General features: G+C 40.4%; 3 protein-coding genes across 9 annotated transcripts in view; 2 read left to right on the top strand and 1 right to left on the bottom strand.

Annotated features, from left to right (window-relative positions):
- The window catches only part of skila (SKI-like proto-oncogene a), a 32,568-nt gene extending 18,776 nt beyond the window's left edge, over positions 1 to 13,792 (top strand). Inside the window, exons 3-8 of the mRNA XM_067475289.1 lie at positions 2,512 to 2,607; positions 3,556 to 3,644; positions 5,009 to 5,151; positions 6,888 to 7,249; positions 7,894 to 8,124; positions 9,389 to 13,792. Coding sequence (XP_067331390.1) covers positions 2,512 to 2,607; positions 3,556 to 3,644; positions 5,009 to 5,151; positions 6,888 to 7,249; positions 7,894 to 8,124; positions 9,389 to 9,649 — 1,182 coding nt within the window. The 3' untranslated portion in view covers positions 9,650 to 13,792. The remainder of the gene's footprint in view (positions 1 to 2,511; positions 2,608 to 3,555; positions 3,645 to 5,008; positions 5,152 to 6,887; positions 7,250 to 7,893; positions 8,125 to 9,388) is intronic.
- Positions 13,793 to 14,435: 643 nt separating this feature from the next.
- Positions 14,436 to 22,249, bottom strand: gpr160 (G protein-coupled receptor 160). Of its 2 annotated transcripts, none has more exons than XM_067475299.1 (2): positions 22,133 to 22,249; positions 14,436 to 16,384 (listed from the first exon to the last, which is right to left on the bottom strand). In XM_067475299.1, exon 2 carries the CDS (start codon positions 16,340 to 16,342, stop codon positions 15,416 to 15,418), a length of 927 nt encoding a protein of 308 aa, XP_067331400.1. In that variant the 5' UTR covers positions 16,343 to 16,384; positions 22,133 to 22,249; the 3' UTR covers positions 14,436 to 15,415. The 2 variants fall into 2 exon arrangements, with proteins under 2 accessions (XP_067331400.1, XP_067331399.1); XM_067475298.1 differs by lacking the exon at positions 22,133 to 22,249 and adding an exon at positions 19,901 to 21,708.
- The window catches only part of nadkb (NAD kinase b), a 12,888-nt gene continuing 10,599 nt past the window's right edge, over positions 22,235 to 24,523 (top strand). For 2 of the 6 annotated variants that reach the window (XM_067475296.1, XM_067475291.1), the window contains exons 1-3: positions 22,238 to 22,370; positions 23,651 to 23,947; positions 24,042 to 24,125. In XM_067475296.1, coding sequence (XP_067331397.1) covers positions 23,655 to 23,947; positions 24,042 to 24,125 — 377 coding nt within the window. In that variant the 5' untranslated portion in view covers positions 22,238 to 22,370; positions 23,651 to 23,654. Of the gene's footprint in view, positions 22,371 to 22,472; positions 22,494 to 22,516; positions 22,827 to 23,650; positions 23,948 to 24,041; positions 24,126 to 24,523 lie in introns of those variants that run through there. The other 4 variants (XM_067475292.1, XM_067475294.1, XM_067475295.1 and 1 more) reach the window with 4 other exon arrangements.

Genomic DNA, 24,523 nt, shown 5'->3' with positions numbered 1-24,523 from the left:
AACCAGGAATCATAGGGAGAGACATGGGCAACTATTAGTGGAATTCACACATACATGTATGACACATACATTTACATTAACTGCAGCTCTCAGTTTTTCTCCCTCTCCCATTTACTCACACACGCACGCACGCGCGGACACACACACCTAAATTTAATGACCTGTCAGTTGTCTCATCAGCATCTGCTGGGGGGTGAAGTAGATTAAAGCCCTCTGGATGACCTGCCACTAATGCCAGTTTGGCCTCTTGCACTCTGTCTGTATGTGTTTGTCTCAAACACACATACTTGTGCAGGGAAAGTGACAGATTTAAGATTGGGGCGATGTAGTAGTGAGTGGCGTGTGTGTGTGTGTGTGTGTGTGTGTGTGTGTGTGTGTGTGTGTGTGTGTGTGTGTGTGTGTGTGTCGACAACCTTTGGAAGGTATGCAGCCAGTGTGGACCAAGCTGGCCTCCACAGCACTGCACTGGCTTCATTGTTGTTTCTGTTATTCTCCCTCTATCTCTGGCCTTTCCTATCATCCTGCTCCCTGCCTCGGTTTCTTTTTTACTTCTCCCTTCTCGACCCTCCTCTTCCTCTTGTTGGTACAGTGTTGCCTTGTAGAACAACCATAATCTTCCATAAAGGGACGAGCCCCCTTCTGTATAAACGGAGACATACAACTGGCTACACATATGACTCCAGATATGTATGTATTGTGTGTGTTTGCATGCTCATTCAGGCATGCTCATGTAAATGAGGAACTGTCCACTGAATACAGTACAGTGAACACTCATTAGTCAACATTTGTAGTAGATGTTCATTTGTTTGTTTGGTTTTAAATGTAACAAATGTTACTTAAAAAGGAATTTCGCCAGGCAGGGATATGATCAGTATCCTTCATGTGTCATGTCTTGTGTATTACAAACAGTGTTGGACCCAGGACATAGTCAGCCTACAGTATAACAGGGCACAAAGATACCCTGGCACTGAACAAAATGAAAAATGCATCTTGTACTTTTTCATAGCTAATGAGAAAGAACCAACAAATCCTTACATATTTAAATCTTGAACATCTGAATATTTGGAAATTTTTTATAACATTCAACTAAATGATGAAATAAAAAATATAATAAAGTGAGACATTTCTTTTGTGTTGTGAACTGGACAGTACATAGTACTTAAAACAGAAACGGATTAATTAAATGTGATAATTATCAATATTCAAATAAAAGATGAAAGCTTTCACAAGTGACTATGACTTAAAAAATATTTTGGTGACAGCTGCTCAAAACTGGATTAGTAGCAAATATGAATGTAAGGTTGCTAATACCTTCCTGTCACGGGAATTAGGCTGTATTGTTCTGAGGCTGTTTAGCTGTGGAGGTGACAGCCTCCCAGCTGATACAGTACAGAGGTAAAGCCTTTAGTCCAGGCTGTTTTTATTATTCATGGTGTCTGACTGTGTATGTGTTTGTGCATTTTGTGGATAAACAATTATAGATGTCTTTAAAAGGCTAGTAAGTCAGATATTGATGCTTTCTACAACTGTTTTTCTCTCTTTCTCTATTTTTCTCTCCTCTTCCTGCACCTTTCTCTTCATTGGATTCTTTTGCTTCCTTTACTCTGCTTCCTCTACCTCCTCTTCCTCTCCTCCATTCGCCTCACATCTCTCCATCCTCTATGCTTATCTATGCAGTTGCTGTGGTTCACCTAGGGGTTCATATTGCTGTGCTTTTTCCGTGTGTGTGTGTGTGTGTGTGTGTGTGTGTGTGTGTGAGTGTGAGAGAGATGCAGCCTGTGTGTAGTTTCAGGCCTGTCTCCCACAGATAAGCATCAGCTCCATCAGCATGTGCCCTTACTGAGTGTGTCCTGGATTGCTCAAAACAGACAAGCACACACGGTCAGAAACACACTGATGTACAACTGCAGACAGCACCAGTAGTGTTGGCTTGAATACACATCGTTTAGAGGGCACAAAGCCGACACAACGAATCACAAACATTGAATGCAGATGATTATATGGACCTTAAGTGAGTGGCTGACTAAAACTATGCTGTATGTAGAAAAATAAATTACATGTGGAGAACCACATGATGACAGGACATGCCATTTCTATGTTGATGATCAGCATATTGTTTGATGTGTGTTAATCATAGTTCATCCTTGGTGGGTGCATTTATTCTCTACTCTTAACTTATTTATTTCCTCTCCACCTTTGTTTTGTCCGACACCGTATCAGGCCATATCTTGCTCATGCTTTTAACTTGCTATATGTATCCATTCCTTATCTCTAGGTGTCATTTAGTTTTGTTTAAATACAATTTGTCTCTATCTTTCCGCTCTAGGGTGTGGTGCCAATAATAATTAGTTTTTCCATTTTCCTCTTTTTATTCTCACACTTTTTGACAATGTGTATCCTAATTCTTAAGAATCTTCCAACAAATGTTTTCTATGTTGAACTCTTAGCTCTGTTTTTGTTTCTGTTTGCTTAACTGCTTAACCTGTGCGTGTGTGTCTCAATGTTTTTCAGAAGGCAGTGGAAGAGGAAGAGAGCCAGGTGAGGAAATCCTTGGCAGACTTCTGCTCCCCAAACAGCAAATTGGCCGATACTGACCCTGTGAGAAAGGTCAGTCGTTGGTTCCTGCATCCATCTACCCATCTCACCTCCTACCATCACCTCCTACTGCTCCACTATCCCCTCCACCACACATAGGTCATCTCTCAGGGCCACCACTCCCACCCCCACTGACAGCCTCACTAAAACTACATACAGCTGTTGAAAAGCTCTGCTCGCTACTTCCCCTTAGTGCTGCACAGAGAAGCTATTTTATCTTTTATTTTAACTTCTATGTCTCTCTATGTCTCTCTCTCTCTCTCTCTCTGTGTCTGTGTCTCTCTCTCTCTCTCTCTGTGTGTCTGTCTCTCTCTCTCTGTCTCTCTCTGTGTCTGTGTCTCTCTCTCTCTCTCTCTCTCTGTCTGTCTCTCTCTCTCTCTGTGTCTGTCTGTCGTTCTCTCTCTCTGTGTGTCTGTCTGTCGTTCTCTCTCTCTGTCTGTCTGTCTGTCGCTCTCTCTGTCTGTCTGTCTCTCTCTCTCTCTGCCTGTGTCTGTCTGTCTCTGTCTGTCTGTCTGTCTCTCTCTCTGTCTGTGTCTGTCTGTCTCTCTCTCTCTGTGTCTCTCTCTCTCTGTCTGTCTGTCTCTCTCTCTCTCTGTGTCTCTCTCTCTCTCTCTGTGTCTCTTTCTCTCTCTCTGTCTCTCTCTCTCTCTCTCTGTGTCTCTCTCTCTCTCTCTCTGTCTCTCTCTCTCTCTCTCTCTGTGTCTCTCTGTCTCTCACTGTCTCTCTCTGTCTCTCTCTCTTGCCGCGTGCATGTATTAGTTTTATTGGATTCTGGCTCAAAGAGTGTCATGTGCAGTACAGCACATTCATATCTCCTCTTTGTTTCTCTCCATGCATTTGTGTGTGTGTGAGCGTGCATCTGATTTCCAATTTACCTATTCAACAGCATAATTACAATATATGCCAAGAAAATATTTTTAGTTGGATCACCATTGCTAAAAAGACAATATCCCCTCACAGGGAAAATCATCTCTGCCTACTCTGGTGTTTAACCCTCTTTTCTCGGACATCAAGGAGGAGCCAGGACACCCCACCCTGGTTCATCCCAGGTACTACACCTTATTCATCATAATTAAAAAGCACCAGTGCAATATGGTAACAGTTACAGGGTTTATATCACAAATGTATCTAGAGGTTCATTTTCACATTTATTAATGAAAAATCACTATCCCATGTTCTTAGAGTGTAAATTTCTTTTTTTGGTCTCTATTCTCTATCCCTCAATTTTTTTCTCTTCACTCCTCTTCTTATTCAATTTTTGCTCTGGTCTAATGATTAATTCCAATTTCATATTCTGCTTATCGTCTGTTAATGTGGTGCTGTCTTCCTCCCTCCATCCCTCTCCAGAACATACCAACTTGTGTTAGGATATGGTGCTCTTACTCAGTAATCTGACCTAGATTAAAAACTGGCGTTAGATGGATTCAGTGCCATAGTTACATGTGACAGCCTTGACACACTGACTATGTGGAGGCTTGCAGACGTCAGGCCAGACAGATTGGAAGGATTAGAGTGCTGGTCAGCGACCAGCATCACATGACAGCTACACCCCCTGAAGACTTGCATGGACAAGTTTGCTGCAGTTCATTTCCATTGCAGTGTTCATAAAAATTAAATGCTCTGCTACAGCCAAACATTGTGCTAGACATCCACAGTACTTAATATTGTGTTTACTACCAACATCCATTAGCTGTAAACCTGATAAATACATGCCAGGCTTAAATTATTCAATCGCATTTAATAATTTTCACATTCCTGTTAAGGGGTGCATGCAGTGCTGCGTTTTCATCGAGCAGAAAGGTACCAAAACTTGGTTGGTTATAATTTTGTTTTTCGGGCAGAGCTCCACTGAGTTGTCAAGCTCAACCTAGTTCACAGCTCCAGCGTCAGCTCTGTCTGGAGGGGAGTGACATTGGGGGAGGGGCTCAATTCTGTTCTCTTCTCCCTTTTCTTCTCTTCTCTTCCCTCCCCTTCCCCTGTCTGTTCTCCCCACTGCGCAGCTTTGAATAGACAGATAGTGTTGGCTCAGTAACTTCACTGCATCTCCAGGCACTATCTCTCTCTCAGTTCTAACCACTACCTGGACATTTGAGATAAGCTGAAGGTCTATTTATGCAGCGATTCTGTAAACACATGATAAGAAAGATCCATATTCCACACTGATTTTAGCTTCTGTCTTCAGAAGGTGCACTTACTACAGGCTAAAACCGTCACCACTTCTGCTTTATCGTTCTGATTCAGCTGCGTTTTATTGTTGCAGACGTAAACGGGGCATATGAGGTATTGCAGGCCTGTTTGTTTTTTTATGTCAAGTCCATAAAGTGTTATGATTTTTACTTTTTAGATATGTTTGATCTACATATGATGTCAAGTTAGCTTTTAAATGTTTTCTCTTTTTCTGTCTTTCTCTCAGTTACTACCTGTACACATACGATAAGATGGTGGCTCCCAATGTGTCTCTGCGGAGGGAGGCAGAGATGAGCCCAGATATGCTTGGAGCGTTGCTCAAACACCACTACAGCCGCAGAGGGCTAGGCCATGATGAGCCACCCATGGGTCAGTAATGACACACACAAAGTTGACTTGTATTCAACAGAATGAAGGACACACACAGAAATATGTCTAAACACTATACCTATGGATTGTAAACTGCATTACAAATGCATTTATCACATTTTCTCCTCCTTAAGCAAGAAATGTTTTTATTTATCTAGCACATTTTATTTGTGGACAGAAATAATGTTTTTGGTCTTTTTTTCTAACAGCATTAATGTTGGAGAATAAACTGGCATCTTAGATGAACAGGTCAGAGCCAGAGAGGTGTTACAGTGCCCAACAGGAGCACAACATTAGGCTTAAACATGGTTGATGCATGTCTATTATAGTTAATTTGGACATATGGCAAGTGTAAGCCTTTTACGTACTTGAAACACAAGTAGCAGAGCAGCAGTGACATGCCTGTAAACCCAACCTACAATAAAGTACAATCCTACACACACAGACCCCAAACGTTTCTGCCTGCAATGATGCACATAATCATGCATTGACCTTCACATAAAGAGTCTGGGAGTACCTTACTGTTGATGAGCGTGGAGATCATAGTGTCTTCTCTGTGCTGTGTGTTTGCCCAGTAAACACTCTCTCTCTCTCTCTCTCTCTCTCTCTCTCTCTCTCTCTCTCTCTCTCTCTCTCTCTCTCTCTCTCTCTCTCTCTCTCTCTCTCTCTCTCTCTCTCTCTCTCTCTCTCTCTCTCTCTCTCTCTCTCTCTCTCTCTCTCTCTCTCTCTCTCTCTCTCTCTCTCTCTCTCTCTCTCTCTCTCTCTTCCCCCCCCCCCCCCCTTTCCACCCCCAATATATACACACACACTGTATATGAAATGGAAATAGAGAAAGGGGGTGAGTCACAGCAGTGGGCTCCCTCTGCCATTATTACGCCATGTCTGACTGTCAGGCTGTCTCTCTCATATGTCTCAGGCATTCTGCTCCCCTTATTCTTCTTCAACCAATCTTTCTCTGTATCCTTCATTCTCTTTCTCCTTGTCCTCCTGCTGCTCCTCCACTTCCTCTTTCTTCCATCCATTTATCCATCTTGGCTACTTTCTTCTCTGACTCCCTTCATCTCTGCCTCCCTCACAGTCTGCTCTGACTCTCTCTCTTTCGGTTCTCTCTGTGTGCAAGTATATGTACACATATGCACGCGCTGGCCTGACCTTAAATGAGTGTTGTCTCCAGTGCCAGAAATGCATGCACACAGCGTGCTGTTTCCTCACACACATGCTGTATGAATACATTATGGTGGTAAACAACCCACTATCTTATCTCTTTCTGTCTGTAAACATATACCTTAAAATACACTGCCATTGCTAGCCGACACATGCGCCAGTGCAGCGTGTGTGCATCTGTCACTGGCAGTTTGATCTGTTTCCCCTAATATACATCTTGAATGCCACAGTAAGGGAACAAGCCAGAATTTCAACACAGGATTTGCGCACACAAAGCAGAGCAGCTCCCACACAAGGCCCTTTATTCATATTTTTTCTCGCTGTCTGAGGGCAAACACACACACAGGACTTGTGGGCGAGTGTTTGGTTCTTTGGCTGTTGCCATGCCATGGTTGCGTGTGCGCTCACACTGAGAAAGAGGTGTGAGCTTTTATAAGGTTGTGCGAGGGTGTTACTGTGTGTAGGCGAGAGTGTGCAGCAACTCGGCTCGCACTTCCTGTCTTTCATCCGCCTACTCTTCTTCATTTTTTCATAAAACTTCTTCCTTCATCCTCATCTTCCTCCCTTCTCAGATCTCCATGCGTCGCCTACCATTACTGCTGGCGTAGAAGAGGCAAAATCCCAATGTGCTGCTGCTGCTTCGGCCGCCGAGCGGGAATGCCAAACCCAAGCAGTTTCCATGGAGACAAGCAGCCTGAGTTGCAAGAAAGCCACCCACATCCCCGCCCACACCCCTCCTCCTCCTGCATCCTTGCTTTCGCAGATATCAGGAGTAACGGCTAAGGACACAGGTTCAGCCACAGGCTGTGCTGCAGATGTGGCAGGGGGGCTGGAGGATGACAAGGACAGGATTGTTGTGGAGATCATGCAGATGTACAGCAGGCAGCAGGAAAAGCTAAACTCCACCCTCCACAAGCAGCTGCAGCTGGAAAAGGTGAGTTGGTGGCTAAACAGAAGAAAGAAAAAGATAAATGAACCCAAGATAAACTAGAACATAACTGTTCCTATCTATTAGCAGTTCCCTTGACATGTGGGGGTGCTTTTCACCTTCCATTGACCCCTCAATCTTTCCCAACTACCACGAGAAACATTGCTGAATTACAATGTTTTAGTAATATATAATATTGTGTAAATGAAATTAAATTTTTGCACATATAGTGTTGAGCTACATTTTAGTGACGTTCATTACGTCCTTGTGTTTAAACATAATATGACAGAGATGTGCATTTGTATTCTAAAATTATTTATGCACCTATGGAATATTGGCTGCAAAATGTCCAGCAGAATAAAATGTAAGCAAATAGTACTTTATTAATATTTATTTTTTCATCTAAATGCTATATAGGTTAAAAGTATACAGAGTTTTTTAATCTTTTGTCATACTATTAAATGTATTCATAATCTAACTGTCTGTCAAAGTTTGCATATACATTTTATAAACGAAGGCAACAGGAGTGGTATAAACAGGAGTACTGGACCTTCTTGTTCTGGACTTAAATGTAAAACAATTCTCCCTACAGTGGTCAGTAAAGTATTATATTATTGTTATATGCCTTGACTTAGTCTCTATGTCTTCAGGAGCTGGAGGCGTTACGCGGGGGTGAAGCAGCAAGGCTACGAGAGTTGAGTGCTGAGCAGCGGGAACTTTGCTGTGAGCTAGAGGCGGTGCACAGTGAGCAGGCAAGGCAGCTCAGCCAGGCCCGCCAGGAGCAGCTGGAGCTGGAGGCCCGTCTGGAGCAGCTCCGACAACAGGCCTGCGCCTGCGAGCCAGGGGCACAACGCCAGCAGGAGGCCCACTACACTGCACAGGTATGTGCTTAGTGGGGTGCCACATGTGTGCAGAGGATAGATATTGACATGAGGACATATACAGGAAAATAAACATTGTTCACATTGGTTTCTGTCACTTAACTTATGCCGTTTTTATGTCAGATGTTATAGTGCTATACTAAGAATTGGAAACAAGTTCAAACCAAGCACTTTACATGCTAATGCTGTCTTGCATTTACTAAGCATTTAAAATGAAAAGAGAGTTCAGCATTCAGTAAACACCAGCAGTATTCTGCGATCACATAGGCATCACCCACATTCCCTCGAGAGCATAAAAATTTTCTGCCAATATCCTCAGGCTGTAGATGTGTTTCTGTGATTGTGCATTTCCTGTTGCAATCCTTTTGTATGTAAACCAATTAGCCATTACATTTTGAACACTGACAGGTGAAGTGAATAATAGTGGATTTATTATCTCATTATAATGGCACCTGGAAGTGGGTGGAATATATTGGGCAGGAGGTGGCAGTATGATGCTTTGGGTAGTGTTCTGCTTGGAAAACCTTGTGTTTTGGTATTTCCTGATGACAGTGGACCGAACAGGAAAAATGGTTCAAGGATGGTTTGTGGAACACAGCAGGGAGTTTGAGATGAGACCTGGCCTGCAAATTCTCCAGATCTCAATCTAATCAAGCCTCTTTGGGATGTGCAAAAAAACCACGTCTGATCTATGGAAGCCCCACGTCCATGGATTATTACAGGACTTTAAGGATCTGCTGCTGATGTCTTGTTGCCAGATTTATTAGAGTACATGCCTCGATGGGTCAGGGTGACCTACTCCGTATTAGGCAGATGGTCTGGCTGATCAATATATGCATCTTCTGTGTGTGAACACATAGTCACATGCACACTCAGGCTATTTGTTTGGGTTTACACTAAACTTAATGTTGGGATCGGTCGTGTTATGTTACTGCAGCTTAGGGCCACAGTATCCTCCTCCTGTCTGCCACTGAAGCTCCGGCTCCTTCTGCCCTACTTCTGTCTATATGTAAGAGGAGGCAGTGGCGAAGGTGAAAATAATTGTTAGTTGCAGCACAACTAGGATTCTCCTAAGTCTCTGAATATCTTAAGAGTTTTGTATTGTGTGAAGGTAAATTTTGATAAAAGTCTTGACAAAATTGTGTGTCAATAATAAAAACCAGAACTTGAAACACTCTGCTTGTAAATGTAATACCCTGTCAGATCAAATGTTTTCTAATGCTGTTTAGTCATAAGCTGACTTCATGTCTGCGTCTCCTCCCAGTTGTCGGACCTCCGTCAGAGGCTGGAACAGGCAGAGGCAGACCGGCAAGAGCTGCAGGAGGAGCTGCGCAGAGAACGGGAAGCACGGGAGAAGCTGGAGCACACAATCACCCAGCTCAAGCAGCAGATGGCCCTGTCTGGCACTGTGGGAGGCAGCCCCTCTCCTCCTCCTACCCCTTCCACTGGGACCCCTAATGCCCACTCGCCACCCTCCTCCTCCTCCTCTTCTCTCTCAGAGGCCCCAGTGGCTGGCCAAAAGTAACTCCTACCCCACCCGGCAGTCATTCTTCTCCCGATCCTTACCCGCCAACTATACAGACACAAACAAATCAGCCTGAAGCAGAAGGGAGCTTCACCTCTCCTCAGGCTTTTTTTAGGTTGTGCATCTCATCTCCCCCTCTTTTTATTTTAGTGTAGGACTGATTTTTGTTTTTGTAATTTAACACAAAAATTATGTTGTGTTTTGTTTTTATTATTCATTCTTTTCCTCCTCTTTTCCTTCTAAACAGTATTTAAATATTTTTGGGCATGTATGATTTAATTTATAGTTTTTACTGAACAAATGGCTGCTTCACAGAAAGGAGTTTGGTCCAGGAGAGAGCAACCAAACACATGATTATCCCCACTCCCCATAATTGTCACCCTCCCCTCCCATACCTTCTTGCTCTTTCTGGATTTTGGAGCCACTGACTTTCAGAATTTGGACTCCTTGTCAACATTACTTCATGCTACTACCTGGCACAGGAGCCAGCACCCACTGACACATAATGGCGCCTGACTGTGTGCCTCTTCACCATCTTTCTGTAATTACAGCCCAGATGCTCAAGTACCAGAAAATGCATGGACATTTCAGTATAGTTTTTTTTTGCTTATAAAATGCAGAGAAAGAAAAGTATGATATAGTAAAACATCAATTCTATATGGAGAAGAAAGACCTTTATTGTACAATAGAGATTTGCAGATGTTGTAAAACCTTATCTAAACAAGCCAATAGTGATGCTGAACTTGATTCAAGTGTATTGAGTGTGACTCCCCACAAAGTAGCTAGCTAGCATCTTGTTTGGTTTGAACCCCAGCTGCTCGTAATACAGACAAGAAGAATCTTCACTCTGATGGGCAGGACCTCAACTCTCCTCTTAACTGGAGACCTCACACCTTCCACCACTGTATGCTAGCGCCATTGCCCTCTGCTGGGAAACTCCTTAACACTGTGGTTTTCACCCACTTTGGGCTAGACAGGAAATAATGTGCTCTTTTCAGGCTTTGCATGAAGAAGCTCACAAACAGTGTTATTCACTCAACGTGTTCTCCTCCTCCAGAATCCCTGAGAAAGGAATGTGTCTGGACATGGGGGCAGGTTGAGCCAGTGTAGCTTTTTTAAGCAAGAAGTAAAGCAGTCTCACATGTGCAGTAGCTGTGCTGTGTTACCATAATACATATGAAACCCTTACGTGCCCACTCACTGAAGTGTGTCAGTGGAATGCAGTCAGAACAATGGCCCAAACATTCCCTGCAGATGATCAAAGCTCCCCAGTCCATTGCTGTATTGGGGCTTTTTTGGGGGGGTATCATTTCACTTCATTGTTGGCAGTCAGTTTTATCCCCAGCCTGTTTTTCAGAGTGTCATGTAAGAATGTGGGTCACAGGTGAAAGCAGTTAGTCCAGAGTGGTTTGGGCCCTGCTTCACATTCTGCTTGGTTGAACAAACAGCACCAGCCAGGGAGAGGAAGAGAGGGGTCTATTGAGGGGAGTGCTCAGGGAGCCAGTGCAGTCTTCCTCACATGGCAGACTGGGTGGCCCAGACACCACGCGTGCGGAAGGAGTCCATTTTGGTTTGTCTGCAAGAATGTGGTCAGCTGTTGTTGTCTTGGGGCCTCTCCCCTCCATCAGATGAGACTATACAGGATTCCTTATCTCCCCACCACCTCCCTACCTCCTCCTCTTCCACCGAACTGCCTTCATTTGCTCACACACAAATACCCGTCCATCCATCTCCAGTGCCACATTGAGCTGGGGGTGTGCAGTGTTTTGTAGATGCTCATGAGAGTGAGCAGTTGTCCAGCCTGAGAAAGAGAGGACTTTTACTGTGTCAGTTGCCAGGCGCATTCTATTGCCATTAAGGTGAACCCTGTAAGCGAGTGTATGCTTGTGTGTGTAAATAATTGTTTAAAAAGAGAAGGGTGTTGGCCTCAGCTAAACTCTGAGCTTTTTTATGCATCTGCTATAAATGCAAATTGATAGACATTCCACTGTGCTCCATCCTGTTCAATGCAGATTTTATTATAAAGCTTCCCTTTACAATAAGAGATCTTAAAGACCGGGCAGAGACCAGTTGCAGTTAGTTGATTAGCATAAGAACAGGTGCAGGTGCAACCCAGCTAAATTAAACACATGCTGCAAATGTACACTCTACTGTTGTTCCATTTAAACCTTTATTGAAGTTATGAAAGAAAATATTTAACGTATTAACTAAAGATTTATATTCACATTGTAAATATAGTAGTCATTAATATATTAACTGTTCTTATATTAATAATCTTCAAAACGTTATATAAATTGGTCCAGAACTAAGGCTTCAGATAGCCTAAATGTTAGTTTTCTTTTTTAAAACAAATTATCTTTGCAGATATCAAAACTTGACTTTTGTCTCGTGGATGTGGGAAAGTGAAATGCATGGTTTACTGAGACATGATGCAGGACAAAAATGAAATGGAGAAAAAAAAAACACTTTGTTACAGACTTTTACCCCTTTCTGAACTGATGCATTTGTTTTGTTTTGTTTTGTTTTTTTTTTTTGTGGATTTGATCTTGACAGACTGTTTAACTTGTAATCTAATGAACTTTTTTCCTCCTTGTTAAACCCCCTGCCCTGAGCTACATGTAAATTAAAAACATTTGTTAAACAAAATGCATTTTGGGAAAAAAAAAAAAAAAACTAACCAAAAGGGGTTTTTTGCATGTTTGCTTCCCCCTTATATTTTGTATCACCGGGCAACTCTATCAATCCGTTTATCGTTTTAAAAAAAAGTGTATTCCTCACCCACAGACACAATTTAATAATGACTTGTATGCATGAAAATTGAACATGTGCAGGATTTATACACAATTTGTTAAGAGGTTGGCCAAATATGAAGCCGCAGTCAGACTATGAAAAACATCAAATGTAGCCTAATCTGATTTGTGTGTGTGTGTGTGTGTGTGTGTGTGTGTGTGTGTGTGTGTGTGTGTGTGTGTGTGTGTGTGTGTGTGTGTGTGTGTGTGTGTGTGTGTGTGTGTGTGTGTGTGTGTGTGTGTGTGTGTGTGTGTGTGTGTGTGTGTGTGTGTGTGTGTGTGTGTGTGTGTGTGTCTGACTGAAGCACAGCAGCTTTGAAAAGGGAAAGAAAAACTCACTCACGTAGCTCTGGAAGTGTAGTTATCTGGTTTGAGAACATATATCCTTGTCTGAGTGTGTTATTGTCACTCAAAATTTAATCAGTGTTAGTTTTATTAACTTAATTACCTCTTCAGCAGAACAGACAACAAAACAAACTTTTAATTCATCATCACATTTGCAGATATTGAATTCCTTTGACTTTGTGTGATTTGCATTTTATACACAAGGGGGTGCTCTTTAACACCTCTTATTGTATACCATAATAGAAAAAAAGGACTAAATGTTAGGGGAAGAAAGTCCTTTGTAACCTTATGTGCTGGGCCTTTTGCATTTTGCAGTGTTATGAGAACTTGGATATGCTTTGTAAAGAATTTGACAGGTGTGAAGTTTGCCCAACTAATTAATACAAGGTAAAAGAAGCCAAACTTTACCACATGAGCATATTTGAATACAAGATTTATATACCCATATACATGAAGAAAAGTAAGAAACGAGTCCAAGTTGAACTTTGAACTGAGCTCGTGGCTTTGCTTTGTAGTCGAGCAGAAATAATCCTATGCCAGTGAGGCAAACTTGGGTAACTGATCAAACAGATCACTGATTACCAAGGACACGATGTTTTATTTTAACCACATCCTGTAACAGTTGAAAGAAATTCATGTTAAAACAGTGGTTTTTCCTCTCGATGCTGTTCTGAAACATGAAACGCAGTGTCCGTGTATGACCATTGCATACTACATTGCCAATACTACAGTGTGATGAGACTTTTGTTCTTGCATGAATTGAGACACTGTTCTCCTACCTCATGTTGTGATATAGAAAGATGTTTTTTAAGCAGAAGACACTGCATCTCTGTTTATCATTATTAATTTACTAGTAAATGACATACCTGTAAATGCTTTTAGCTAATACCTCAGTTGTATTTGTTTTTTCTGTTTTTGCCCTTTCCCTGATTTCAGATCTTGTAAATAAACCCTGTATAGATAATGAACTTGGATCAAATTCAAGTAAAGTTCTGTAGTGTCAAGCCAGTCCTGTCTTTTAACTTTCTCATTTTGTTATATGCATTTTTGTCACACATGTGCACTCAGCACACACTCTGACTGTGTCATAACTTCCTTATTCTCTTAGGTATCACACATTTGCACTTAGTACACACTCTGACTCTTTCAGATGTGGTTTTAATTTCAGTGCAAATGTAAACCTTAGCATCAGAGGTTCCAGCCACATACTATGTTATTTTTACAACCTACAACTTTTTTTCCTTGTTCATTTCCATCAAGAGCACTGCAGCTTGAAACTATTTCAAAAGACCACCTTTTACATTTATTTAGATCAGGACTGAGAAGTTTCTCTTATTTTCGCTCAAAGCAGTAACTTACATTTTAGCAGGATTGTGAAATCAGAATATTCAAATGGTCTCCTTTAACAATTTGTTATTTGCACATAACACGTGACGGACATGAAAGACGGAAGTGAGGTTTGCCTGGAGTATATAGTAAACTACCTATCAAAGAGGATTGAACTGTCAATTTCTTTAAAATGTCATGTCTCATCTGCAAGCACAAGCTGTACAGTAGGACTGATAAACATTTGAACAAGTATAGGCATACTATGCTAATTATGAAGAGAGAGTAAGGGCAAATGTTGGATTCAAACAAACAGCTCATAAAGGTAATTCACATGGGAGAACTTTAATCATGTGTGTTAGTCACAGCTTAGACTCACAACTCTGTCAGATCTGAACAAACAAGCTCGATGCATATAATTTCAGATGCAGTGTGATTTGATCACAGATGTGATCAGAATTAATCTCCTAAACCATCTTGGAAATCATAGAAAAAGATGTTTAGGAATTTGCCTACTAATCCTTTTTTTTTTTTTTTTTTTTTAAATTATTAAATCAATTCATAAACTGTTTAACAGTAGATACATGTAATAAAAGCAACTAGTTTCTGGTCCCAGGTTCCAAAATTGCAAACAAACATTTATTTTAAGAAGGGGAATAAAGCTGTACCCCACAGCCTAATTCACTTAATCCATGTCTCCATGTCTTTATGCTGTCGCCATCTTGGTTTAGGGTGTTTCGGATTTTTTTTTTCTTTACTATATGTTAGACTCAAAATCACAAATGTCTGCCTCATGTTAAAATTTCAAGAGCTCACTAAAATCAGTGAGATACATTGTCAGGAAACCACATTTTGTGTCATTCTGCTTTGTAAGTGTTGGATCTATTTCATAAACTGTTAGGAGAAAACTGGAGATTGGTGCCAGTGAAAAGTCATGGCTTCAACAAAAATAATTAGGGCTAACCATCCAGTGACCACACTTCATGGCAGTTAATCCATTTCTCTTTGTGGACTGACCAACCAACACATCACCAGACCCACACAGGTCACATAGCAATCGTCCACCAAGCGTGGGGTTGGTGGTTCAATCTCCTTCTCCTCCCCTATAAGCTGAACTGTCCTTTCACAATAAGTAGATCTGGTGGGTCATGTCAGCACCTACATTACATTAGTATGTAACTGCAAAGCCCTTTGGGTATCAAACATGGTGAAAAAAAAAACATATAAAAGCATAAATGTGATTCTCACTACAAGCAATTAAATTTTCTTTCCTAATTGGTGACTTGCATGTATTTGCTTTGTAAGTTCATGCGCTGTCCTCTTTAGCCAAGCTAAATTTAAACTTCCACTCACAGAAGCTGTCGGGAGGAACTGCTGCCAAACCCTGTGCTAACTTCGAATCTGGACAGACTACACATAAAACAACTCCAATCAGGAAGCTGTTGAGGAAGCAGAGCCAGGCAACGTTCAAGCCCAGGTATGAGGGTATTCCCACCGGTAGCACGAGGAGTGCAGCTAGAAAAAAAAGGAAAATGGCCCAAGTGTTCAGAAATATACCCAGGGCTTGGGATACAACACTTCTTCTTGAGTCGCTTCTACTTTGGTCTGTAATTTGGTTTACTTGGCGGGGATTTTTAAATAATCGTGGGCTGCATCTAGTAAAGAAAGCTGCAGACCCCAGAGTTAAGAACATCAGCATGGCAACTTGCAGGATCTGAAAAACATGAAAGATCCAGCACTGGTAAATCTGGTGGTGAGAAACATCTTCCAGTACAGGTAAAAAGTCCGACAGCAGGAAGATGTAGAGAAAAGCGAGGTACCACAGAATGATGGATACAAATGACTTGAAAATCCCTTTCAATCTGGAGGTGGCAGTTTGCAACCTCTGAGAAGTAGTGCAGAAATGGTCCAAACCAGTCATGACCACAACTGGGTACTGCAGAACACTATAGACTTCACCTATGATTTGAACCAGCAAACATATGTGGTATTTGGTCAGCTGCAGGCCCAGCAGGAAGCACCGTCCATCACCATGGAGATAAATGATGGTGAAAATAAGGGTCAGCGCTGTGTCAATAACAGTCAGGGAAACGCTGAAAATTCCCACGAAGCTTCTGCAGATGTGGTTCCTCTGCAGAATCACCAGGGCCCAGTTCAGCACGCACTTCCCTCCCAGATTAAGCAGAATGAAGTCGATGGAGTGATTCATGATGTGTATTCCATTTGAGTGCATCAGGTGTATCTGGCCTTTTTGGAGCCTCTGCTGCTGCTGTGGCTGAGAAAAACAGTAACTTTAATTAAAACTTTAAAACTGCATTGTTTAATTTACCATGCGAGTTCAAATCATCCCGTCTGCCCAGCCCTCCCTCTTCCTGCTTTGAAACCGCTTTGTTACAGTCATTATGCTCCACCACAGTCTGCGTCTTTATGAAATTAGAATACGTAAGAATGCTGCCAAACTACTTCTACTAACAAAGCAGGAAGTGGTGAAATTCTCTGGTTGTCTGTAAGGGCTCCACCAGGAAATGTTTAGAAGCTAATATCTCTGCACTGCTATCAATGTAGTCACTACTTTAACCAGGCACATTTAACACAATATGTTTCCCCTTGTGAAGCTAAAAACCACAGCTTCACTGTTTAGAGTGGATAGCACACCTTAAACTTTAAATTACAGGTTTCAACATTTCTCTTTTTTCCATTACAGTAATATAAAAACAAAATACAGCCCTAATGCCACTGTACACTTACAGCCATTTTATGCTGGGCAGAAGGTGAACAGTGTGTTTTCAGAGAATCTTGTTGGCTCTGAAATCATCCTTGAATAGAGTCCAGAGTGTGAACCAAAAAGGTATTTTCAACCTGTGAGATCACAGCTATAGGGTAAAAAGGTTTAAACTCTTCCGTTGCAAAGTGATGAGATGATATTCTACATAATTGGTTATTTATTTAGCAGATATGTTTCCTGCAGCAGAACCACTGAACCACAGCACAGCCATACTGATCGCTGGCACCAGCTACACTCATATTACACATTATGTCTGCATTACCACCCACAAATACTAGAACAGAATTAAAGATATCGCAAGCAATGTCGATGCAGTGTTATGCTTGCTGTCACTGCATGATGCAACTTAGTTGCTATAGCCAAATTATGCTTGACTTTTTGAATTTACCCATTGGTTTGATTTGGTTTGCACAGAAGTGAATGGCCGCAAGATTTCGTTTAAAATCTCTTAATGCATCTCTCAAGTCTGAACATTGCTGCTGCTTCTGTTTACACTGCGTGGAACTAAAATATGAATCAATATCACAGTGGAACTAACCTAAAATAACAACCGCAGAACTTGCATATGTATTTTGTGTTTGCATAGAGACAGTTTCCCATTGTAACCAGGCTGTTCTTCTTTTCCAAACCTTATGTCTGACCATGGAGTTTTGAGATCATGGCAGCTGAAAAGTTGAACTGAGTACCTGAGCGTACCTTCAATCCAGGCACTTTGAAACTCAACTTTCTTTAGAGTATTTTTGTTAACGTTTTACTTTTCATTTTACTTTTCACTATTTTCTTTCCAACGACTAACAATTCGCAACCCACAGTACAGGCTGATTCAGAATTCATCCCGATGGCAGTTCTCACGGGGAAATGATGCAAGAAAAAAGGTACAATGATATAAAGAACCCGAGACCTGTTGTTAACATAAACTCATCATTATATATATAGTGTTTGTGTGGGTTTATGGTTTCTCTGTATGTGTGTGTGTGTGTGTGTATGTGTGTGTGTGTGTGTTTATGGTTTCTGTGTGTGTCCACTGTGTCTCTTGAGGAAGCAAAACTGTCAGGTAAAGTGTCAGCCTGCTTACTCATTCACAATTGCTGCAGACAGAATGTGAAGTGCTTAGATTTGCCTCCCAAAATGGGCAAATCTTGAAAAAGTATTAGTCTTATCGAAAAAATGTCTTTAAACTTATTTTTAGGCTCACAGTCTGTCTAGTACAGATGAACAAACGTGCAGATTATTTCATTTTCAAAGACAGGCCTTTATTTTTTTGTGGCATATCTTATGTCTCAACAACAAAGCTACTTTTACTTTTACTTTTACTCAAATACTTTTTAACTATATATAAATACTGTATATATGAAGTGTGAAAACATTCATAAGTTTTTATGAGTAAATATAAATCATAATAAATAACAGTGTAATTAAAATGTAAAAGAAAATACACAACTAATTGAATTTGCTATTAGAAGCATTTTAACAAGTGCATTATGAAAATTCATTCATTACCCATAGTCTATTAAAACCTTGCACGGGTTTAAAATGGTGTGTTTAATCATCAAATAAAATAAAGGTAACAGAAAATTAATAATGGTAAAATGCTAATTTTAAAACAAAACAATTATAGTGTATATGGATTGCTGCTGCAAACTTAAACTCTAAACTCTTTGCTTTTAACCTCTAACATCTTCTTGCTCTAATTTATCATTCTCAGCAGGTATGATTGTTTTTCTGGTAGGTGGTCTGGGAAGCTGAAGGAATAAGTCAGCAGGTGTAATATTTATCAAAGAAGAAAAGTAATTTTTAAAGTAGCTAGCAAGGCTAACTGAGCAAGAGTGAACAGGCTAAGTCCTCAAATGATTCGAGTCGCAAGCAACAGATGGAGAAGCAGTAATGAATTTAAAGTAGTGAAAATGTTCTATTGAGCAAAGTACCAGATCAAGGAGAAACAGTATGTACCGCAAAGCAGCAGTGTTGCTGATGTGCCGCTCAGCTCCGCGGAGAGCGGCTACAGGGAGGTGCGAGGGAGTTTATTCAAATGAAGTTAGTTAGTGGAACTAGGAACAGGCATCTCTGTTAGAGCATTAGTAAAATGAATACCGGAGCTAATTAAAATAAACCATAATGCATAGGGTTAAGGGAATATCTCCAACAACATCAACAACATATGTTCAGCACCAGGTTATGTCATGTTTAGCAAACCTGAACACACGTTGTGCAAAATAGATGATACATGAACATTTCTTTATAGATTTCTATGCAAGCACTATGCGCCTTGCTGAAACGGCCAACCGATACCGGAATGGAACATGAGCGACATTGGGATTTAAACCGGCTGTGTTCAACCTTAGACAAATATTTAATTTCCGGTTTTCTTAGTTTGAGGGGGGCATATCCACCGGTTCCCTTGTGGACGATTACGCGCTTGCTGTGTGGCTTACAGCTGAGTTAAAATAAAACAAAATTAAACGGGAATTAGAATATTTTAATAAGCGGGCACTCTGAACATGTTTCATTCCTTGAAACAGCAGATCCTGAGGTTTTTAATTACTGGTTCAAGGAAATTAACATGAATGTATGAAGATTAATAATACATTTCCAATTCTCTTTTCAAGAGCTGACATCAGATCCTTTTCTGATGTCAGGTGAATGAATATCTGAGCCGTTCTCTGTTAATAATTTACACAAGAGTTTCTGTTAGGCTTTTACCTCTAATTCCTAAAAAATGACCTTCACTTCCACTGATACGCCTCAATTTCTGCTTTTCATTTGTTAAAGAACTGCTAGAAACTGGGATTAACAGATTTCCACTGACCAAGTAATAACGGAGGAAAACCCTCCTGTAAAAGTGGCATATTAGCAACAAACTATGCAATTATTAACCTGATGTGTAAGCCAATGTTATTTTAATTGCATATCTCTACTACTAATAACAAGATTAGAAAAAGGATTATTCTACCATTGTTCAGCAGTCAGTTTAACAAGTTGATGCATAATTATCTTTAGATTTATTACCTGTGTAAGTACAGTCACCTGAAGTTAAACGTCTTTTTTCTTCTTGGTTATTAATTAAGCTTTGTTTGGCTGCAGCGCAGCTCTGCTGTTAAGAGGCTTTTGTTTAAAACGTGTGGTTATGACACCCAAACCAATGGGACGGCGCATGTCTACGGTCTCAAAAGTCATTGCAGTTGAAACATGAATGGTCGAAGTCTTTTATCTATAAAATGCGATAAAAACCCGTTTTATTATTCTTTCCCTTTAAAGTATCATGTCGCTGATGCACTGGTTGCATTTTACTGCCAAATGCTACAGTTTCTTTTAATAAACTTTTAAAATATATATATATTTGACTGCTCTGGAGAATAATCTAGGTTATGGTTAATTTCAAGTTTGTCTTTTGAGGTGAATTTGTAATAATGGAATAAGCGTTTAAACAAATTAGTGATAGTGATCCTCTACTATTACTCTAAATTGCATGAGCAATTATCAGAAATAAGCACCCGGAAAATAAGGCAGGACACGAATGAGTACATGTTTATTTCAAATAAGGGGAATGGATTGAGGTGGGGATGTCAAGCTGGAGAGGAGACCGAGGAACTGGCAATGTAGCGCAGATTAAAACAAAAACAAAAATTAAGAGAGAAGAGAAGAATTATCAACAACAACAGAATGCCTAATTTGAGAGGGAACAGGGAGTTTTCACAAACGGTTCTCAGGTGCCTAGGCCAGACAGATGACCCCAGGTACAGACGGGAATCCCTGGTAGCTTGGCCAAAAACTCGGAGAAAATCCAAAAAGGAAATAACATCGCAATCACACTGGAGACTTGACTCGTAGAAGACAGAGAGACGTTCTGGCAGAGGGGACCAGGTGAGGAACATAAATAGGGGAGGCAACAGGTGAAACTATTAGAGAGTGATTAGACAGAGCGGAGGAGAGAGAGAGGACCGGTAACCAGGACAACACAGATCAAAGTCACAGCCGTGACAGTAATTGTTGTCATATTGATCGGGTGAGATATAATGCAGAGCATAGTAAACTTACAGTGTATTTGGGACAATTTGCTTTCAGCTTTGCCTGCAGGAGGTGAAATGCTTATTCAGCTGGATTCAGGTGAGGTGATTCACTGGTCATTTGCAGAATATTCACCTTCTCTGCTTTGCTTTTGTGAGACGTCACATCATCTATAAATAAAAAGGAACTGCTTCTTCTTACTCTTCTCATTCCACTTGGGCAGCTTGATTTCAACTGTTCATAGGATGTGGTTTCTGGGTTGTTGTTTTTTTTTGTGTGTGTCAGACTCGCTCTGTTTTTGATGTTGTTGTTTTTCTGTTTGTAATGTTTACCAGTACTTTACATGCAGTGATAAACTTTCTGTTTCTAGTCTTTTTTTTTTGGCCAAACCATTCATTTAAAGCTGACAGAACTCTTCCAGATAATGTCACCAGGAGGAATTTGTCAGTTTGAAACATAAAAAGCTTTTAATATTAAGCTTTAGGGAAATGTAATGCCTTCTACCACAGAGTGAAATTCTTCCTCCTGTCTGGATCAGGTAGGAAATATAAATAAATGTAACTCTTCTAGACTGAGCATATTTGTTTTCAAATTGTGTCAACAGTCAGCGAATAGGACGGGAATTTTATCTGTTTATTTTACTCGTTTATTTCTGTAGTCACTGTGCCTTGATAGGCTATGGAAATTAAGAGGTGTACGAACAAACGTACCAATCACGTCACATAACTGCCACTGAGGTGTTTGCCTTTGAAATCTGCCAAACCAGTTGCACATGAAACGATGTTTGTTTGGGCTGTTTTGAAGCTAAGGGAGGAGGGAGCAACAAGGTAGTAGTGGAAAGTTGACTGTGTAGCTGTGGAGGTACACAGTTTCTTACCCTGTTCTGCAGAATTACTTCAGCTCAATTGTCGAACGTGGAATTCAATAAATGCTCAGTGATTTATCATACAACGACCTCTGGATTGGATATTTGTAAATAGTTTTTATTATGACGATGTTCGCATGTTCCGTTTTCCAGGGGAGATAGAGGCGTTACAAAACCAGAAAGAAAACACACACGAAGCATACAACTTTACATACAACAAACGATTGATTAACACATAACAGTTCGTGTATGGTAAAGGATCAATACATGTCAACAGGGCTGTGAATCGTTAATCAGAAAAGGAATCATTCACCATCAAGTTAACAATGGCATTGAATTTAGATTGAAAACAAATAGACTTAATTTACTTTCTTACTGCAGGTTGTTTCAAGTGTGAGCAAAAAAGGAGAAAGGTTTCCTACTCATCTCTGTCAACATGCCAGGCACAGAGAGCAGATTCCGGCTTCATCAGTGACGATGTTTTGACTTGACTTCACTTAATCCTCTGAATGAGGTGCAGTTCTGTGTCTGACCAGCAGGGTAAACGCGGCGCTGTGGCTTTAACTGAAGTCCCAACGGAAACGTCATTTCCTTCTGCCCTGTCAGGTAGTTATCAGTATTTCAGCTTAAACACAGTGTCCAGTTTAAAATACCTTTTTAATAGCATCTAAATACTGTAACATTTAATAATTAGTGTCGATATGAGTATGTTTGTCTGTTTGTAACACAGTAAGCCTTAATTTGTTTCAGTTTCTCCCTGAATTTTGCTCTGAGGGCGAGTTATCTTTATAGCTAGTTAACGTTAGCTGTCAACAAATTCACAGGTTTCCACGCGGTTACAAACTAAATTATCAGCAGTACCTTAATTTCTGACTGTCATTGAGCAGTTGTTTCTACCCGTTAATTCGCATCTTTTCTACAAATGGAGTGATATGCAAAGACTGTTATTTCGCCTATGTTTGGGGCTAGGTCACTGTTTCAACAAATAAATTTAGCCATTATTTTGTAACGTTTTGCGCGACTGTTGTGAGGATAGTGTTGCACGGAAAGTTGCACATCTTGGTTAGTTCGCATTTTCCCCACATCTCATTAGTTATATAATGTTCACTTTGCACTCATGTAAGAACATTTCGCTGATAAATCTTTTTGTTTATTTAAAAGATTTTAGGAAATTATAATGGGCACGTATAACTATTTTTCGCCATTTTCTGATGTTTTATGGACTGTATGAACTGAATTGTATGAACTGTGAGCAAATCTGTCTGTTTAATGTAATACGGGAACTAAGTTTTCGTGATCAATACGCCTTTTTGAACCAATATTTACGTTTTTTAAACCCCAAGAACTTAAGAACAGTCTTGAAATTGTTTACATACAGCTCACATATAAAGTTATTATTAATTATGTGAAATAAATGTTTGTTTTTTAATTTAATGTAATATCTAAACTTCCTCACTCAGTCCTTTCAGTATTTAACCTATTCTTTTGAGAGTTGCATGAGTGTGGCGAAGATTATTATTGAGCAACACTGAATTTTTAGTCTGTAAGTACAGGGATCCAACTGACAAATATTTTCATCATCAAATAACTTATATATATATATCAAATAACTAATTTTTTTTAATTTCCTTTATGTATTTGTTAGGATAAGTTTGCAAAGCTTAAGGCAATCTTTTCAGTAAACATCAGTAGGCTTGTTTTCTCTGTGCAGTATTTCAAAATAGTATTATTTTGCAATGATGTAAAATATGGAAAAAAATATACACTTATTTGAAAAGGTGGAACTGTGGCAGTTGTATTCAATCTAAAATGAAATCTCTAACACAAAGTGCAAAAGATATTATTTAAATTGATCTTTAATATATATTTCTGCATTGTTTTCGTAGCAGAATGGAGAATTCCGAGATCAGTCCATCATCTAAACCTCTGGCAGTACCAGACAGAGGTATGGCACGAACATCAGGGTCCCCTGGTCAGCTGTCAGAGTCGGCCAGACCCTCCAAGCACAGGGAGCACTCGTCCAAGTCACCAAAAAGATGGTGCGAGGGGAAAAGGTCGCAGCGACGGGGGGATGGTCATGAACAGCTGCTTTGGGAGATTGAGCGGCGAAGATTGCCAGTTCAAAACGAGCACTTGGAGCCCTCTGGGTCAGCAAGTGACACAGCGGAAAGTTCACCTAAGAGGTTTGCAGTGCAGGTTGTCAGTTCATCAGCTCTGCTGACTGGGACACAAGGTGATTGTTTATTGACTCCTTTTTTCTTCTTTCCCTCCTGACAGGAGAGCTCACTTTCTACACGGACCATATCCAGCCACTCACTTTGGACCCAAAGCATGTATTCTTCCCAACCCAACTTCAGTCATGTAAGCTTGACGGTGCTTAATGCCTTGAACTTTGTGTGTTCTGGATGTTAACACAGAAAAGCTTGTGTAACAGTCTGAGATAAGATAAAATACAAATGCTTTGATTCGATATTACATGAAAGGTCATGGCTCACATGGCACCAAAGTACATTGTCACATCGTCTCAGAGCATCTCCATGCACTTGATCTCAAAACACACATACAGATGAAATTATGTGCAAAATGCCTGTCATCCGGCAGGAAAAGTATAAGAGAGACAAAAGGTAAAGTGAAATAGAGTGTTTGTTTATATGAAAATATTTAGTGTTTGGAATTTGGACCTGGTTCAGACATCAAGGTGTCATAACAGTTAATGAATAATTGCGTTTGTCAGTGCACCATGGAAATGTAATTTTTAT

This window comes from Channa argus, chromosome 14 (genome assembly GCF_033026475.1).
Source record: "Channa argus isolate prfri chromosome 14, Channa argus male v1.0, whole genome shotgun sequence".
NCBI classification, from domain to species: Eukaryota; Metazoa; Chordata; class Actinopteri; order Anabantiformes; family Channidae; genus Channa; species Channa argus.
The sequence above is the reverse complement of the archived record's forward strand: the minus strand, read 5'-3'. Positions and strand labels throughout refer to the sequence as shown.

What these genes read in the sequence shown, in the direction of transcription:
- gpr160 (XM_067475299.1), bottom strand. Translation starts at nt 16,342, where the DNA reads ATGCACTCAAATGGAATACACATCATGAATCACTCCATCGACTTCATT.